The 20727-nt window shown below is 37.2% G+C and overlaps 1 protein-coding gene across 4 annotated transcripts in view; it reads left to right on the forward strand.

The window, feature by feature from the left end:
• The window catches only part of EPHA5 (EPH receptor A5), a 368735-nt gene that overhangs the window by 264752 nt on the left and 83256 nt on the right, over positions 1-20727 (forward strand). For all 4 annotated transcript variants that reach the window (XM_062199261.1, XM_062199263.1, XM_062199262.1 and 1 more), the window contains exons 6-7: positions 7239-7363; positions 12979-13138. In XM_062199261.1, coding sequence (XP_062055245.1) covers positions 7239-7363; positions 12979-13138 — 285 coding nt within the window. The remainder of the gene's footprint in view (positions 1-7238; positions 7364-12978; positions 13139-20727) is intronic.

The raw sequence follows: 20727 nt of genomic DNA on the forward strand, positions 1-20727 counted from the left end.
CATAAGGACTTAGCAGGCAAGAGTGAACAGCACATAAGTGTTTCTAATTAAATGGAGATGCTAGCCTGATTAGACTAAATTGCATTATGTTTGAATGAACCAGGATATCAGTTTACCAAAATATACTAAAGGGTCAGGAAAATATCAAATATCAGGAGAAAAAAAAATTCCTTAAGTGCAGGAAGACAAACATGGTCACAAAGATCAGGATAAAAGGCAATATCGATCCAGGATCCAGCTATACGTATTTAAGTTCATACAAGTCCATTAAAAAATTAATCTGCCTTGATGTTCTCTGAATTTTACCAATAAAATGATTCCACTGGCACCTTTGTTAAAAGTGAGGCCCTTTGATCCTAGTCGGACCTATTGTGTTAAAATTTTCAAGAAAGATATGTAGTAATCTGTACTTTGGGATATACTAGCCTAGACTCACCTAGGTGACTAGAGGCTTCTAAGTATGATTAATTGTGCATGGCAGAGAAAAGCATGGCTCCAGCTGGCAGTTACTGATGGCGCACTTTCAAACAGTGGAGATGAATGTAAGATGTATGTATGTTTATAAACTTAAATTTTTTTATTAAACTTTTATTTAATGAATATAAATTTCCAAAGTATAGCTTATGGGTTACAATGGCTTCCCCCCTCCCATAACTTCCCTCCCGCCCGCAACCCTCCCCTTTCCCGCTCCCTTTCCCCTTCCATTCATGTAAAGATTCATTTTCAATTCTCTTTGTATACAGAAGATCAGTTTAGTATATATTAGGTAAAGATTTCAACATTTTGCCCATATAGCAACATAAAGTGAAAAAACTACCATTGGATTACTAATTATAGCATTAAATAGCAATGTACAGCACATTAAAGACAGAGATCCTACATAATTTTTTTTTCAAATTAATTAATTTTCTATGCCATTTCCATTTTAACACCAGGTTGTTTTTTTTTTTTTTTCATTTCCAATTCTCTTTATATACAGAAGATCACTTCAGTATATAATTAGTAAAGACCTCATCAGTTTGTGCCCACACAGAAACGCAAAGTATAAAAATACTGTTTCAGTACTAGTTATAGCATCACTTCGCTTTAGACGACACATTAGGGACAGATCCCACATGGGGTGTAAGTACACAGTGACTCCTGTTGCTGATTTAACAATTTGACACTCCTGTTCATGGCGTCAGTAATCTCCCTAGGCTCTAGTCATGAGTTGCCAGGGCTATGGAAGCCTTTAGAGTTCGCTGACTTTGATCTTATTCCGATAGGGTCATAGTCAAAGTGGAAGTTGTCTCCTCCCTTCGGAGAAGGGTACCTCCTTCTTTGATGGCCCCGTTCTTTCCACTGGGATCTCACTCACAGAGATCATTCATTTAGGTCTTTTTTTTTTTTTTCCATGATATCTTGGCTTTCCATGCCTGCTATACTCTCATGGGCTCTTCAGCCAGATCTGAATGCCTTGAGGGCTGATTCTGAGGCCAGAGTGTTGTTTAGGACATCTGCCATCCTATGAGTCTGCTGTGTATCCCACTTCCCATGTTGGATCTTTCTCTCCCTTTTTGATTCTATCAGTTAGTATTAGCGGATACTTGTCTTGTTTGTGTGATCTCTTTGACTCTTAGAGCTATCAGAGCTATCAATTGTGAGCTGAAATTGATCACTTGGACTAGTGCGATGGCATTGGTACATGCCATCTTGATGGGATTGTGTTGGAATCCCCTGGCACATTTCTAACTCCACCATTTGCGGCAGTATAAACTTAAATTTTAATTCCATGTGTTATAAACATTTTGAAATATCCTCATTCAACTGATGACAGAGCTTTCTATACTACTGCTTTTTGCCATTTAGGTGTTACAGGTTGCTGCAAAATATCCTTATCAGTAACTTGCACATGGAATAACACTTTCTAAATAATTAGTCATGCATGAACATTTAGATAACTGGATGGCAGATGTGGGAGCCGAGGGAGACTCTGTTTGAAAAGGAGGTTACAGGTAAGTAAGGTAATGAGGGTAGAATGACCCATGGAGTGATTGCTAAGAAAGGCAATGTCAGAGTATACTTATATAGTTTAACATAGACGGAAACATGAAGAAATACTTACAGATTATACCTGAGTTAATGTATTCATTTGCTTGTTCTGTCAGCCTAGAAGTATTAGCTTCCCAGTGGCAAGGAGCACACTAGCACCCAGACCTGGGTTTCTGATACCCTTCTCCAGTAAAGAAATCAATGCTCCTTAAAAAAATGACTCCTTCTAGGAATGGGGCAGTAGATAAGCAGCATGACCCTGAAGTGTCTTGTGTATTTCAAGAATTAAGAACAGAGAAATCTAACAAACCCAGCTTTGAAAGCTGAGGGACTGGCTGGCGCCTTGGCTCAACAGGCTAATCCTCCGCCTAGCGGCGACGGCACACCGGGTTCTAGTCCCGGTTGGGGCGCTGGATTCTGTCCCAGTGGCCCCTCTTCCAGGCCAGCTCTCTGCTATGGCCCGGGAAGGCAGTGGAGGATGGCCCAAGTGCTTGGGCCCTGCACCCACATGGGAGACCAGGAGAAGCACCTGGCTCCTGCCTTCGGATCAGCGCGGTGTGCCGGCTGCAGCACGCCGGCCGTGGCAGCCATTGGAGGGTGAACCAACGGCAAAGGAAGACCTTTCGCTCTGTCTCTCTCTCTCTCACTGTCCACTCTGCCTGTCAAAAAAAAAAAAAGCTGAGGGACTGTCAAAGAAAAAGGAGCTGTGAAGGAACTTCCAGTGGCCAAACACCAACAGTTTAAAGAACAAAATAAGATATTAGATTATAAATCAATGTATTATAAAAATCCATGACTCAATGTTGATGTCAATTTATGATTAAATAAATTTTAAAATGAGAAAGAAAAGACAAATATAGTGTACAAATTTCCTAATAAATTAAGTGGACACTCCATCCTCACAAAGCCAGATCATAAATCTCTACTCCTTCCATGTGAGCTGCATCTAGTGACTTCTATAGGGTAAAGTATGAGAAGCTGGAAAAAAGATAATTGCAATGGCGAAACTTTAGAAATATTATCTCAGTCTTATGATCTACATTAATAGAACCTTGATGTTATACAGATCACATGTACTCTTGATGTGATGTAATGGGAATAATAACTTTCCTCTGTGAGATTTTCCCCAAAAAAACTCACTATCCCAGTATAATCATTACCAAAAAAATTAATCCCAGTGATGGGACAGTCTGTACAATATGTGATCAATATGTCTGTAAACTGTCAAGGTCATTAATTTAAGGAGAGTCTGAAGACTGTCATAGCTGAGAAGAACATAAAGAAAGATGATGACCACAAATATCTGGTGTCCTGGCTGGGGCTCTGAGACAGAACATGGAGGAAACTAAGGACATCTGAATAAGGCTTCAGTTACTAAGGCAGTAGTGGTCATTATGATAGATACACTATAATAATTTAATATGTACCTAATATAGCACTCTGGGTATGAGATATGTGGGAACTTAGTAATCTTCTCTTTTAATCAATATATCACATCAATTCAAAAGACAATTTACAATATTCAAACAGACAAGAATTAGTCTGTAATGAGAACTGTTACTAGTCTAAAGGATTAGGATCTTACAAGTTATACTGGTACCAAAGATCAGATCCTATATAGAAGCTATACTACAGAAAAATCCAGTACTAAAACTTGGGAGTCGTATAAATTATTTTGTCTCTCCACAAATTTATATCTTTGACAGTTTTCTTATTATTCAAGAACAGGAATCAGCCTATAATTTGACATCATCCAAAACCATTTTATAGGCAGAAGTGCTCTGATATTCTTATTTGATGCCAGGTTTAATAAAAGTTTGAGTGGGCAGAGAATGAGCAAGAGGTATCAGTGAGGGAGAGAAGTAGGATAAACCGTCCCCAGTACTGAAAAATCTACGCACAGTTGATTGGCTTTGCTGTGGTGGGGTCCTGCCGATCCGTCTGTGCCATAGGAGCCGGCCGCATCCCCACTTTGATCACCTTTTCTCAGGCGATGTGGACATGCTCTTGTCACAAAGGAAGTTATTCCTGAACTATTCTAGGATCAAAAGTAATCTTCTGCTCCCATTTTGAACCATTATTTTAAGGAATATTTTAGGCCCTGAGAAAACCAGCTTTGGAAAGCAGTGGCATTTGTTAAGCGATTTTTGAAAGCTAAACAATTCGTTTCACTTTGATGGACACAAGTAATTCACTACATATTCCACTTTGAGCTGGTTGTATCTGTATCTGCAGCTATTCGATAGCTTAACTTTGAAATGGTTTATTATTTTGTGAAAGAGTAGATTGTTTTAAAATAAAGCACAATTCACAAACTAAGATTATCCTTACATGTACATCGAAGATGGACCAAAATAGTTTAGAATGGTACATGATGATATAAGTGTTTGCCATTCAGTTATTCATCCATCCATCCATTCAAAATGGTTTAGTAAATTATTATGTGCCAAGTAATAGTCTTTCCCTGGAAATATAGCAGTGAACCAAACCCAATAAATACTTGCCTTCATGGAGCATATGTGTTAAATGTGATTCATGAATAGAAAGGTTGTAATACCAGCAGTCTTGTCAAGGAAAACTGACAATTGTCTCTGAAAAATATATCCTGTTCAAGGGATGTTTGCACCATAATGAAGTGAGAAAGAACTTGAAGGAATTTTAATCTTTAGTAAAAGAATTAATCTTTATCTAATGTATAATATATATATATATACATATATATGTATATACGGAGAGTAAGTTTAATTTGTGATTAAATTTATGACAAAATATTTACTACTAAACAAAACACATTAAAAGAATCCATTGCCTTCCTTAATCCTTTGTTACTGTTTCTATTTAAGGAAACTTGCTGTTTTGCTGCAGATCCTACCTTGAAGTAGGCAGCTCATAACTCACTCTTCCACATTGCTGTGTCTCAGGGTACAGCATCCTCAGAGCTGAACACGGTGTGACTCCTCCCTGAGGGGGAATCTGTGATGCCCAGATCTGACTGTGAGAGCTGCCTTTCAGTTACAATTTACTGCAATATCAGTATCACTCTTAGGCAATCATTGCTTTTCATGTTCAGATAATTTTATAGAACTGCCCATGGTTAAGGCAATTAGGCAAGGACAGAGTGAATCATCATCCACCCAAATGTCAACAAGTTCTGAAATGAAAAGAATGAATGTATGCATTAAAATGCAAAAACACTATCACCCTATTATAAGTATATAAAACACTAGTTAACTTATTTTGTCTCTTACAAATTATATTTATTTCGGTGTATCTTATTTTCCCTGAAAGATAAATGTCACCCTGAGTTTCATTAAGTTTTTGTCATTGATCAAAACTAACAGATTTTAAACATTCTGAATATCCAGGCTTGAATTTTTACATCTGTTCATTTTGTAAGCATGTGTTGACTCTTGCAGTATACCAGAGACAATTGTAGATACTAAAGATACCACAGAATGAAACAAACAATATCTCTACCATTATACAATCTACATTATAGTGGGAAGGGTTAAAAAAAAGTAAAGGTAAGATATATAAGTGTATTTCAAAATGTTCATGTAAAATGAAATTAAAAGATTAGTTTATTTTGATGCAAAATAGTTTTAAAAATCATGCATATCAGAGGCATTCAGAAAGTGCATAGAAATGTATATTATGAAAATGTATGCATTTTTTAAAATTTCAAGATTTTTTGAATGCAAATAAACAAATTTTTAAAAATTAGTTTTATTGAAGAGAAAGAGATCCCCTTTCTCCTTTTGCCCACAATAGCCAGTGCTGAGCCAGACCAAAGCCTGAGTAACTCAATCCAGGTCTCCCATGTAAATGGCAGGAGCCTAGTTACTTTACCCATCACCATTGCCTGTCAACGTCTGCATTAGAGGAAGCTGGAATAGGAGACAGGGCCCGGACTTGAACCCGGCCACTGGGCTGTGCAATGTGGATGTCCCAGTTGATGTCTGAGCAGAGGAAACATGAGTTGATTTTGCTGCTGTTTAAAAATCATCAGCTTCCCTCCTTCTCTTTCACAGTGCTATTGGGTCTCACAGGACACCACTGTATGTTGCTCTTGCGGTCTGTTACTCACAGTGGAGCCTCTGGTTTGGTTGCCTTTTTCTAGGGGGTGTTAAAAAGGTTAAACATGACCAGTTGTATTGCATTATCTTTTCTTCACAAGGTTATTTTTATAATTTAACCTCGCCGGTTGTTGGTTAATACTCAGTTCATGCTATGCCCTAGATTCTACGTGACTCACTATGGCTGATTTTAGGTACACAGCACGAATGATTGGACCGTGATGGTTTTCTTACATCTTTTATAGAAGCTGAGATCTGACAGCTGGAGGCCATCTGCATCAGCAAAAACTATTAATCAATACCTTGCATTGTGGTTAAACCAAATAATGTCTAGGCAAACTCAACAAATTGATAAATACAGACCTTGGTTTCAATATCCAGATGTTTTGTGAACTCAGAATATCCAGACCTGTCTGAAATAGCATATACAGGTTTTTTCTATTTTCAGTAGGAAAGTAGTCATCTAATAGACACTGTAAGAGATATCAGTGTACACACTGATTGTGTGTGTGTTTGCTCATGAAATATTAGGGTAAAATGGAAAGCAAAGAAAATGTTTCATCTATTTGCTATAGATTTCAATACATAGTACACATTTAATAGCATTTTGAAGGAAACTCTCACTAAATGTAACACATAAATTTGTTAATGGTTGTAGGACCCATGTGTTTCAAAACTAATAAATATGTTAAAGAGCCTTAAAGTTGTAGAAATGTGGAAATGTATGTAATTATGAATGTATTAGCATCATAGGGAATCTTACAGAATCTATAAATTTTACAAACGTAAAAGATACATGTAAGGCCACAGAAAACTTCTTCATTTTCCAAAAAAGTATAATAATCTGTCTGTATTTCTGAACTTCTAAAGAGAAAAATTAAGACAACATTCTGTTACTACAGTTTTATTATAAGAAAATCCTCAGAATATTTACCTGACATATTTGCAAATCACTTCATAATATACTCACATAGAGAAAGTTAAGTAGTTACCATGTTAAAAGAAAATTTCACTGTTTGGGTTTTGTATCACACTGTCTTCTAAAAATGTTAATATTTGCAATACAGAGAACAAGATACAATCTCAAGGATTCTATTAATCAAGTTTCTTTTTATTTGTATTGTTTTGCAGCCCCCTCACCAGTCACTAATGTGAAGAAGGGGAAGATTGCCAAAAACAGCATCTCTCTGTCTTGGCAAGAGCCGGATCGCCCCAATGGAATCATCCTAGAATATGAAATCAAATATTTTGAAAAGGTGGGACTAATAGAATGAAAATTGTTCGTTCTTCCCTCTCATTTCAGCAACTGCAATTACCCACTTTGTAGAGGAGTATGTTGCAGTTTCATGTGTAAATCGATGACAATTGATTCTCTGGGCATGATCATGGAGGCTACTAGTGTACAAGGAATGCTGTGTACATGCTCTTCCACTGCAGATAGTTGTGCTGCCTGTATGCTGTGGTGTAGTCTAACACTGGCTTAACTGGATTTCACAGCACTAAAAAGATGAAACCATAGGGCATTTTGAAAGTGTTGCCTAACACTTAAGCTGCTGATCTTCAGTAGTGACCACACGTGCTACAGGGAAAACCATACATGCATCTAGCCAGTAAATGGACATAAAACCCACTATACTCAGGAAGAACTGACCGAATAGGTGCACATCCAACACATGAAGGACCTACAGAAAGTTCATGGGAAATGCACCTTATGAAACAGTGCTCATAGATTTCAGAAAATCTTTGCACCAAAATAAAATTACCTTTTAATTCCATTTTCCCTAAACTTTTTGTTGGATTTATATTCATAAGAGAGTTCATATTTAAAGTACACATTGCAGAATTATTACTATGATAAAAGAAAATTTAGTGGCATAGTAATGTCCTTCCATATTTTTTGTAAAGATCCATAAGACACATCTGACACTGTGTAATGCATTAGTTTTCATTTGGAAGATTCAAAATCAAATATGGGTGCCTCATATTACCAGTAGTTTCTTGCTATCCTCTTCTTCCCTGATTTGTCTCTTATGTTCAACATTCCCTATTTTAACCTATGATAGTTGCAGCCTAAAGGGAGTAATCATCCCCTTTCCTCTCTTTTAATCCACAGCCCTGTGAGCGATTGATAGAGTTAAGCAAATGGATGCTAAAGATGAGGTTGGAATTTGCAGAGCCTACCTGGAGTGTGTGACTTAGAAATGGAGCCAACATTAGTCTTCCCACTTGTGCCCCATTCCACTGTGATCTATATACAGCCTGCATCTGAAATGTGCTCTGGAGAACAACCTGACAATGCTCAAAGAGGCATGGTAGATGGGTGCCCTTGCCAGCCTCTTGAAACCATTGTATCCCTTATTTCCCCTATACATGTAACCTTGGATATTTTCACTTCCACTATTCAACACATGCATGACTCTCATTCTGTACATAATATTTAAGAAGAGCAAGCATTTAAATGTTTTTAAGTTGGTACATTTTTTTTTATTTGACAGGTAGAGTTATAGACACACAGAGAGAGAGAGACAGAGAGAAGGGTCTTCCTTCCATTGGTTCACTCCCCAAATGGCCACTACGGCCAGCGCTGCACTGATCCAAAGCCAGGAGCCAGGTGCTTCTTCCTGGTCTCCCATGCGGGTGCTGGGGCCCAAGTACTTGGGCCATCCTCCACTGCCTTCCCGGGCCACAGCAGAGAGCTGGACTGGAAGAGGAGCAACCGGGACTAGAACCCGGTGCCCATATGCGATGCCAGTGCCACAGGCAGAGGATTAACCAAGTGAGCCATGGCGCCAGCCCCAAGTTGGTACATTTTAATAAGAGTTACTCAACAAACTGAGGGAGGAGACCATTTCCCTTAATATGTCTCCCAGTGAATTTTATCCATGTTGTGCAATTATTTTCTTTAACCATTAATTTTTTGAATTAATTTATTTAGGTAGGGATTGTTTCTACTGAAGTTACATTTAATGATGCAATACTACATCTGGTTTGCAAAGCTCAGTAAGCAACAATGATTTGCAAAAAGAAAATAAGATTTCCATATATATATATATATATATCACCTGTTATATGTTTAAAAAGAGCAAAATCTTTGTATAATAGATAATTATTAACTCCACTGAATCACTGTTTGCCTTTTTACATGAACATGCTAATCCCCAGACCTTTTTAGTCAAACCTGGTTATTGAACATGCTATATGAATAAAATACATGTACATATCTTTTAAGACTTTCAGTAAAGAAAAAAAAAAAGGGACCATGAGGTTTTCATACTGTGAATTGAGATGACAGGTCTGGATGGATCTCTGGAGCTCATTTTGAACCTGCAGACACCACTTGTTTTAGTGGATGGCTTTTGGCCAGACACAGGTGGCAGAGTTTTCCAGGGCACATGCGTTTGCCAGCTGGCGTTCCTGCCTTGCACTGCTCGCCTCTAATGGAGGTCACTGGGCTTCTCTGCTCTGGCGTGGTGATGGGCCCCTTGCCATCTCTTAATTAAAGGCAGAGGAAGAGGGAAGCTGCCCCTTGGCAGAGTGTTTGCCAGCTGGCTGTGGCTGCGGAGGCCCGCCCCTCCCCGCGTGGGAACAGTGTTTGCAGAGCAGCTGGGGAATGCAGCTCATTTGCTCAGCTGGGGCACAGAGCAGCAAAAGCCACTGCCCTGAGCCAGGAATTGGCAGCCAGGTGGTGGTGGGTGTTGACGGCATGTATAGAGGGTTTGTAATGTGAAAAAAAATATTAACAGGTGAGTAGGTTAAAGGACAGGAACAGAAGTAAATTCTGGAACACACTTAAATCACCCACAATGTCAGTTCATTCATTTTCATCCCTTACGTAGATGCTTGGCTAAATTCTCTTCTCTTGTACAGTATTCAGCTAACTCAGAGATGAGATGTACAATTAGATTCCAATTAATATATATGTTATATAGATAACATATGTATAATTAATTAATGTTATATATAACATATATATAAAACACTAATATATAACATTAATTGTTAGAGTGCTGTCTAATATTTGCGGTTGATATTTAATCATACACTATTACAAGGAGTACCATACTGGTTTCTTTGTAATGTTTTTCACCTATTTGCAGAAGTATCAGTTTCTAATATATTCTACAGAATATATTCATTATATGTTTATTGGTTAATGTTTATAGCCATACCAATTTTTATACATTGTTTTGATTTTTACTGTTCTCTCTTTTTTTTTTTTAAAGATTTGTTTATTTGAAAAGCAGAGAGAGAAAAAAAGAGAGAGATCTTCATCCACTGGTTCACTCCCCCAAATGGCCACAACAGCCAGGGCTGAGCCAGGCTTGAGCCAGGCTGAAATACTATCCAGGTTTCCCATGTAGGTGGCAAGGGCCCTAGGATTTGGGCCATCATCCAGTACTTTCCCAGCTGAGAAGTGGATCAGAAGTTGAGCAGCTGGGTCTCAAGGATGAGATGCCAGCATGGAAGACAGCAGTTTAACCTGCTGAGCCACAACACTGGCCCCTGATTTTTATTTTTCAGTGGAAGATTTTACCAGCATGCTGTGGGATTAAGAATAATCAAATTCCACAAGAACTCACTACATTGTGCAGGCTGTGCTTAGAGCTACATATGTGAACTGTATCTTGTTCTCCTGCAGAAACTCTTGATCGATAATCTCCATTTCACAGAGGCATAAACTGAGGTTCAGAATTCTGTACTCACATCTCTCAACACCTACTTAGTTAACGCTGTGTCTGGAATTCAAATACTGTTATTCCTTTTAAAACTGTTATTTCTTTAAAAAAAAAAAGCCCTTCTTGTTTTACATTGTAGATGTTACTATTTTGTTAAAATAATTATGATATAAAATGCCAGAATCATATTTTAGTTTTGAGCAAATTTTTAACCACGTTAAATCTCTCTAAATAAATGAGAATATTATCAGCAGACATTTAATCATTTCTTCCTGAAACATATTTCTGCAGCATAGCTGAACTGCTAATTATATTATTGAGCAAAATATTTATTCTAATATTGAGAAGTAATAAACCTTATCATCAGGTTTATTCATTCATAAACCTGAGCTTTGCCAGGACTCTCCATATGTTATAGAAGCTTCTTACAAGTTTTAGAAGAAATACATCAAGAAATTATCTGGGGGCCTGTGCTGTGCCATAGTGGGTAAAGCCACCACCTGCAGTGCCAGCATCCCATATGGGCTCCAGTTCAAGTCCAGGCTGCTCCACTTCTGATCCAGCTCTCTGCTATGGCCTGGGAAAGCAGTAGAAGATGGCCCAAGTGCTTGGGCCCCTGCACCCACGTAGGAGACCCAGAGGAGGCTCCTTGCTCCTGCCTTCTGATTGGTGCAGCTCTGGCCATTGCGACCTTTTTGGGGATGAACCAGCGGATAGAAGACCCCTCTCCCTCTCCCTCTCCTGCTCCCTCTCCCGCTCCTGCTCCTGCTCCAGCTCCAGCTCCAGCTCCCTCTCCCTCTGCCTCTCCCTCTGCCACTTTGTAACTCTGCCTTTCAAATAAAATAAATAAATAAGTCTTTTTTTTTTTTTTAAGAAATTGGCTTTTTACTGCTGTATGTAGAAGACATAATAGACAGTAGAAGATCAATGCATGGAGTGAATGAAGAAACTAGCTGATGTACTAAAGTTTTGTAGGACTTAATTACCTTCTTAAAGTCTTTCTAGTAATAAATTAATCTGCCCATTAAAACCTAAAGTTCAATCATTTGCCTCGAATGAGTGAGAAAAGCATATTTGGTTTTGAAATTAAAGCATATTTATTTAGAGAGAAATTTGAATGTACTTATCTCTAAGAAATAATTTCCTATGTTAGAACAATAAAAGAGGAATGATATGAGTATCTTAAAAGAAGAATACAGGCTATTTATTTTAAATGGGATTAGTGGTATTATTGAAAGTGATTAGAAATCAGCATTTATTAGTCAGATTTGAGTTGAGAAAACAATTAAAAATAACAGAAATGAAAACATGTACTTCAGTTTATAAATTGTTTTCTTGTGCATTACATGTTTCATTATAATAACATCTCTGTAAATAAATGCAAGCAAGAGTTTTTACCCCAATTTCACAGTCAAGGGCACTGAAGAGAGCAGTAATAGTGCAACTACTTTATTCTAGCATGGGCTTTAGTGGGAACACTAAAATCAGGTGGTAACCTCAGAGACACAACGAGGAGTTATGGATGGTTACTTTATAGTTAGCTGTCACAATAGAAGCCAGTCTTTTTTTTTTTTTCCTACTCCATCACTTCTTTCTTTGCCATCTCCCCCTCCAAAGGGAATATTTTTAAAAGAAAAGAAAATTCCAGGTTATTTGTATTTTTCCATTAATGATCTTTTTTAAAGTTTAGTGAATTAAAGTTCTCCAGTGAAGTACTAATTCCTGGCCCCGAGCCTTAACTGCAGTTATGAAGTTCGCTCACCAAAGATGTAAAGCATGAAGTCACACATAACAGCGTGTGAGACACTGTCATCTTTCTCTGGATTGACATCGTTATTGATATGCTCTAATAAAACATTTCAGAGGAAAACAGGCGCAGCAAAGACATCCTGGAAACCGCTGTAAACTAATTGATCTGCAACACAGTGTTTTCAGTTTTACAGGTCTATTTTTGCCAAAGGCAAGGATGGTAGATGGGTAGATGGGTAGATGTCACTACCACTTTAGGTTCTAGAAAATACTTCAGGATTTTTCTGGAAATAACACACCTAGGACACACAGGGCTTTTTCTCCTAAGACATGATGTTTGTACTAATAGTTCATTGGTTTCTGGTTCACTTTGTGATCTGTGATTCTAAGTTTTGCTGCCATGAGAAACTCATATTCTTTTTTTTTTGTATCTTTGTGTAATCCAGGACCAAGAGACCAGCTACACAATTATCAAATCTAAAGAGACAACCATTACCGCAGAGGGCCTGAAACCAGCGTCAGTATATGTCTTCCAAATTCGAGCACGTACAGCAGCAGGCTATGGGGTCTTCAGTCGAAGATTTGAGTTTGAAACCATCCCAGTGTGTAAGTCATTTTAATTACTGTCAACTCATGTCTCTGTAATGGTTACCAGAAAAGAGTCAGTGGATCAATACCCTCTCTGGGCCCTCTGTCAGTCTCACTGTCCTTCTCTGTCTCCCAGGCATGACCTCTTCAGGTAGGAAGCGTTGTGTCACGCTGTTATGGTAGGTCTGCGGGTTAACACTCCTGCTCATCCTCATTGCCTTTGTCTGCTGGGAGACGGTGCATCAGGAGATCCTTCAAAATGCTTCAACCTTACTTTTAAAGGCTTTCTTCCCATGGCTGCCGCACTTTATTGAATTATTGCCATTTACTTTTTTGCTTTATTGAGCGAGGTTACTAGGTTTACTCTTTCCAGGAAAATTCCACAGAGAACGAACTCCAGTATTGAGTTTGGTAAGGAAATGGTGCTCTCAGGAGCCACTCTGATTTCTTAAAAACTTTTAAGTATCTCATATTATTTTTCAGTGGAGAATCTGAAAATGTTCTAATATGCTTTTGGTACTCTTTTGCCCCCCCCCCCCCAACAAATGTTATTAAAACCTTTTCCTCTTTAAGTTCAACAAAATGTTGACATTATTTACTTGTTTTTAAGGAAATATATTAAAAGTAGGATTAGAAAAAGACTTCAATAACTTGGCTTGTTAATAGATGAAAGAACAGACACTATTAAAATATTATTATAAGAGAATAACATACAAGAGTATTGTGAGGCAGGCGCCGTGGCTCAACAGGCTAATCCTCCGCCTTGCGGCGCCGGCACACCAGGTTCTAGTCCCGATTGGGGCGCCGGATTCTGTCCCGGTTGCCCCTCTTCCAGACCAGCTCTCTGCTGTGGCCTGGGAAGGCAGTGGAGGATGGCCCAAGTGCTTGGGCCCTGCACCCCGTGGGAGACCAGAAGCACCTGGCTCCTAGCTTTGGATCAGTGCGGTGCACTGGCCGCGGCGGACATTGGAGGGTGAACCAACGGCAAAGGAAGATCTTTCTCTGTCTCTCTCTCTCTCACTGTCCATTCTGCCTGTCAAAAAAAAAAAAATTAGTGATGTTAAAATAAAGAAAATAGAGATTACTGACGCCATAAACAAGAGTGTCAAATTGTTAAGTCAACAACAGGAGTCACTGTGTACTTACCTCTCTCATGTGGGATCTGTCCTTAATGTGTTGTCCAATGTGAAGTAATACTATAACTAGTACTGAAACAGTATTTTTACACTTTGTGTTTCTGTGTGGGTACAAACTGATGAAATCTTTACCTAATATATACTGAATCGGTCTTCTGTATATAAAGATAATTGAAAATGAATCTTGATGTGAATGGAATGGGAGAGGGAGCGGGAGATGGGAGAGGTGTGAATGGGAGGGAAATTATGGGGGGGAAAGCCAATGTAATCCATAAACTGTACTTTGGAAATTTACATTTACTAAATAAATAAATAAATAAATAAATAAAATAACATGTACTTTTTTAAATCAACAAAATGAAAGCCTAGTTGTTGAATTAATTTTGCAAGTGTTAGAAAAAATATTAAAATTTTAGTGAATCTATAGAAATTGACTCTGGAAATTCAAGATATAATGCTATAGGAAGCATGTTGAATAGAATTATGTACAAAATAATTTTTGAAGATTTATCAATTTATTTTGAAAATCAGTTATATACTTAGAGGGGGAGAGAGAAAAACATCTTCCATCCTCATTTTCTCTTCCCAAATGCCTGCAATGGTCAGAGCTGGGCCAGGCCAAATCCAGGATCCAGAAGCTTCTTCTAGGTCTCCCACGTAGGTGCAGGGGCTAAACCTCTTGGGCCATCTTTGTCTGCTTTCTAAGGCCGGTACCAGGGAGCTAAATCAGAAGTGGCACAGCCGGGACTCGAATGTGCATGCATGATTTGGGATCCCAGCGCTGCAGGCAGTGGCTGAACCCACTATGCCCAATGCCATTCCCAGAAAATATTTTTTATCACTTAAACGGTAAAAAGGTAGTTTCCTATGTGGCACCCCACCGAATCTTATATAGGTAAGTGTGCCATTGAGAAAAATGGTAGAATATTTTCTTGCAAATCAAAGGAAAATTCCATAGCTGAGATCTAATTGGAGGAAATAAAATTTGAATCACTAATAGTGCTTAGAAAATTTTTTTCATAGATTTGATAATAATAAATAAGGTTAATCAGAAAAGTCCCATAATCTTGGTGATGAATTAGTTATTTAGTTTCACACCTTGAACCTAAAATGTATTAATGACAAAAGATGTGTAATGTAAGCTGACCACTCTAATAGCTCTTGGTGCTATTTAGGACATTAGTAATATGTACTGCTTGTGCAACCTGCCAACTCTGCGAACAAAGCCATATTTAATATCTCAAAATATGCCTGAGGTCTTTATAGCTATGCAAATGAAAAATGCCATTTTAAAAACTATTGCAAAATTGTACTCACTTTTAGGATATTGACATCTTCAGCAACTATTTTTCCTGCAAACTTTTCAACATCCATCTGATACTTTATTAAATAGCAATTTCCAGGCACGCCAAAATTCATCAGAGTACTAAGAAAACTAATACATACTCATTTTCTTGTACAATTTTATAACGTCTCACTTGAGACTTGCTACTTTAAATTTTTTCCTACATAATTTCTAGAGGAAAAGAAAAAGCAGGAAAATATTTTTTCAAAAATAAATTTTGTGTTATTAGCAACAGGTAATGAAAATATTTTAGGGTTCTACTGCCTCCTAGCTGTTGGTAGAAGATCTTATTTTTACTTGAGTATGTGTGCAAGTGTTTGCAAGCACTCGGGAGCATTTGTCGTATCAGTCTGTGGATCTGGATATAGAATGCTTTGTGGACACATTCAGCAGGAGTATGTTGAGTATGTAGTATCTATGAGGCTTTGGAGAAATCATAACATGAGAATCACATGGACACTTCTATGCAGACAGTGAGATTACCATGCTTTTAGTGCTGAAGAATGAAATACTTATTACAAATACCACTTTATAATAATAATTTTTGATTGTTTAAAGACATTTGGTTTTTACCATTAGTCTGTCAGAAGATCTTTCACCATGGGTACTATGAATGACTCAAAAAGTGTAGGGTGCAGTCCCTTCTTTCTCAAGGCATATAGTCTCATAGGGAGTAAAAGCTGAGGTGCGATGATAATTCAAATTATACTTCCTTTCTGAAGTGATGTAGCATTTGTGTGAGAAGCCTTTCACTTGACTATCATTTGTGTAGTCTTTTGCGAAATAGTATTAATTATTTTAATGGCAAATTCTTTGTAATATAATTAATATTATCTTAATAGAATATAATAATGTATATTTATATACAACACATTAATATACTATTAATAATTAATAATTAATTATTAATTAGTAGTATATTGATGTATTGTGTATAAATTATATATTAAATATATTTTATATGTAAATTGTATTATAATATATACACTTACATATACACTTACTAGTGTTTGAATGCAAGAATTATGCTGTCATAGATGTACCTTTATTTTCCTCTAGAGTGATCAGTGATTTTTCTTTTAGTGGTGACAGTTAAGCATACTCTCCTTAATGAGTCACACTACTAAGACAAGTAAATTGCATCACTCAGGGATGTATGTGGACAAAAATATTATGGGAAAGCTAGCATAAGCACATTTTTAAAAGAATTTTCAAATAGATCACTGCATTCCTAAAATGATATATAATAACTCAAGGATACATTATTGATTTGGTTAATTTTTTTAAAATTATTATTTATTAATTTACATTATGCTTTGGTCATTTATTTAAAAGAAAGCAACATGATTATCAGGAACTTTCTTTTCCCATCTACATTAAGTAAGTAAAAATTATAAGTAAAAAATATAGCCCTCAAAGTAAATGCAAATAGTAGTAAAAATAGGCATACAATAATATTGATTTGCAAAAGACTACTTAATATGAGCGTTAAGGTTCAAAATCTCCAACCATTCTTTTTTTTCTCCCAAGCTTCGACTATTATCTTCTTCATTTTAACTTTATGATGCATAAAAAGCATGTATTTAAACTTTATCAGCAGGTGTTAGCTAGCAATTCAGGTGCTGGTTGGAATATGTGTTGTCCATATCTGTGTGCCTGAGTTCAGTATTTGCCTCTGCTTTTGAATCCAACTTTCTGCTCTTGTAGATACTGGGAGGTAGCAATGATGACTTAAGTGACTGAGTCCCTGGCTTTGGATTCAGCCTTACAGGCATTTGGAGAGTGATCCGAAGGCAGGAGCCAGGTGCTTCTCCTGGTCTCCCATGCGGGTGCAGGGCCCAAGCACTTGGGCCATCCTCCACTGCACTCCCAGGCCATAGCAGAGAGCTGGACTGGAAGAGGGGCAACCAGGACAGAATGCGGAACCCCAACCGGGACTAGAACCCTGTGTGCCGGCGCCGCAAGGCGGAGGATTAGCCTGTTAAGCCACGGCGCCGGCCCAGCCTGTTCTTAAAGACAGTGACTAGCAGCATACCAACATATCAGTGTTTTGTGAAGGAAACCATTCAACTTAGCTCTCTTTTTGACTTCTTTGAACCTAACTTGTCTTAAAACTTCAGTATTGTCGTTGAATATGTCTTAGATTCTGTTTGGCCCAAATTCAGTAATTGTGTTTATTTCTTCCAATTTTTCTAAATGCATTACTTTCTTTTATCCAACTCTTACCCATTCTCAAGGCTGGAGTAAAAACTTATAAAATAATACTATTATGGTTTTTAATCTGAATTTTATTGAGCTACTTTTAAATTCATATGCAGTTGTTTCAATAATATGGAAAAGTCTAGTATAAATTACTATCTTTTCCCAAATGGTAACATTTTGTTAAACTATAATATAATATCACAGCCAGGATATTGATATGGAAACAACCCACAGATTTAAGTCCTATTACCTGATGCTCCTTTTATGAGTGTGTTTGGACATTGTGTGACAGGTTGATCACTTGTATGGGTTGAGGTAGCTATGAAAATATCAAATAGTGCAAACATTATAAAGATTCCAAGTGTTACCTTTAAAACCATACACACCACCTTTAGGAACAACACCTGTCCCATCACTAATCTCCTGGAAACCACTAATCTGTCCTTCATTTTGATATTTCAAAAATGTTTCATTATTGGAATTATTCATGAGTTGACCTTATAGTTTGAATTGGCTTTGTTCCTCCTCAGCATGATTTCCCAGAGATTCATTCAGATTGTTGGGTGCATCCTGTTTGCTTATTTTTGTTAACTAACAGTGTTTCATGGTATGTGTGTATCACTGTTTGTTTAACCAAATGCACCTTTTCTTAACATGGTTTGTTAATGTGTTGAAGGACATCTAGGCTTATGTTAGCCTTTATTATTACAGATGAAGATGCCATGAACAATTGTGTATATCTTTTTGAGTCAAGATAAGTTTTCATTTTCCTGGGATACATTCCCAAGTGTAGAATTGCTGGGTTATAAGGTCATTATATGTTTAGTTTTCTGAACAACTGCCTGTTGTTTCCCAGAATCACCTCATCATTTTAGGTTCCCACCAGAGATGTATGGAGGATATGTCTCTGCGTCTTCACTGTCATCTTCCTCTGTCACTATTTGCTAGTCATTTTGGATTGTTGGGCAATGATCTTTCATTGTGGTTTCATATTGAACTTTCCTGATAGCTAAGATATTCAATGTCTTTTCATGTGATTACTTACTTGCCAATGGGTTTCAAATTTTTCTACTGCCTCCTAGATGCTCATATCATTCATGAAAAATTATAACTTCAATGAGATTCTCCTGATTAAGAAAGTTAACTAGTGCCTATTGTTGGGAGAAGGGTCTCATATGTCAGCCTGTTCTTCAAAAGCTCTTATAACCTGGCTCTAAAAAGTGCGTCAGCCTCTGTTATTAACTTTTTAAACATTAGCTAGGAAACATGTGAGGTTAAAAAGAATTGGGATTTTTTTTTCAATATATACTACCTCAAAATTTCCAGGAATGGTGTGAATGTGTAACTGTTAAAAAAACTTTAAATGCTATTTATTAAAGGATACTAGTATAGTTTCTGTAATTGTGTTACCATTACTTTAAACTTGGCTTTTCAGTCTTCAGGAGCTACTGCTCAACTATTGTTCCAGAACAATATCAACTCTCTCAACTAATTGTTTTAAGTACAGAAGAAATCTGGATAAAGGGGTGCCTAAAGATTCATATTCTTATGGGTTACCAGTTTAGAATATGTTCAGTGATAAACATAGCACATGCTGGGCCTCCGTTTTATCCCACTGCTAATGAATGAGCAAGCTTGTAGGCACTGGCAGCCATAGAAAGTCTCTGTTGTCATCTTAATTAATGCAATGAATGATACTTTCTATGTTCTCAAACTAGGAGTAAGTAATACAAAATCTGTGTAAATAATTGCTATTAGAAATCACATTATTCAGTGAATGTTAAATAGCCAATGATGAAAGCTAGCAAAGAACTTAGAAAATGTTGCAAGATCTAAAGAAAAATGAAAATGTATTTCTTAAGTTCTCCTAATTCCAAGATTTATTTTACTGTCCTACCAAAAAAAGATTTGATTTCAGTGTGCATTAGATAAAAACATAAACATGAATGTTTGTTGACAGTACTTATAAAGTAATTATGATTTTACACATTTTAATCAAATGCATGATTATTGGATAAAAAGAAGTGATATATGGGCGGGGGAAGGAAACAGAAAAATATTTAGTAATTCATGTGGGAGTAGCGGTTAAGAAAGACTCAATGGTTGCTAAAAGAAACCAGAAAGATGTAAAGATGTCAAGTCAGTTTTGATTATTGGCTTGATTTATGGTATGTTCATTTTTTGATGTGTTTTGTTAATGCCCTTGACGGTGGATGTGGTATAAGGGTCAGTTTTAAAAGTTTGGTTTTATGTGACAATAAAATCCCAATAAAGGGGAAAACAGTCTGTTATTTAAAAAAAAAAAAAGTGGTGCTTTGGGGAGAAATAATTGTTAGAGTACAGCAGCTGACAGTTATTTTGCCACAAGCAAAGAAGTATCCATGAGAGGGAGGAAGAAAGATAAGGAAGGAGAAAAAGCAGACAGGCAGGGGAGAAGTGAGGAAGATCAGGGGCGAGCACTCACCAAGAGTCACATCAAAGACATTGGAAGAGAATGTGGACCCAGCAGAGCTGACAAAGCACCATTTCAGGAGAGGAAAAAGAGAAAACATGTTGTCTGATGCCATAGGAAGCAGGAAGCAAATAGCTTCCAGGATGAGGTATAGGTTCACCAAGGTCAGATTCCTTATTATTGTGCAAGGTAAGATGAATGTAGAAGTACTTACTCCATTTAGTGAATATCATATCATCCTTGGAGTCCAAAGCAGAAAAGAAAAGTTTCAGAGAGAATTTAATAATGCTGGCCATCAGAGGACGGGGCAGGTTCCATACAACCCAGACAGGAGGCTGACAAATAATAAGAATAGTAAATAAACTAGGAGCTGAGTGGAACTGATGCTATTTATTTAAAGTTGGCAGTAGTTGAAGCACTCTGCTAATTGCTTTTTATATATAATTGCTGATCTTAACAGAAATACAATGGT

The sequence above is a fragment of the Lepus europaeus genome, chromosome 8 (assembly GCF_033115175.1).
Source record: "Lepus europaeus isolate LE1 chromosome 8, mLepTim1.pri, whole genome shotgun sequence".
Taxonomy (NCBI): domain Eukaryota; kingdom Metazoa; phylum Chordata; class Mammalia; order Lagomorpha; family Leporidae; genus Lepus; species Lepus europaeus.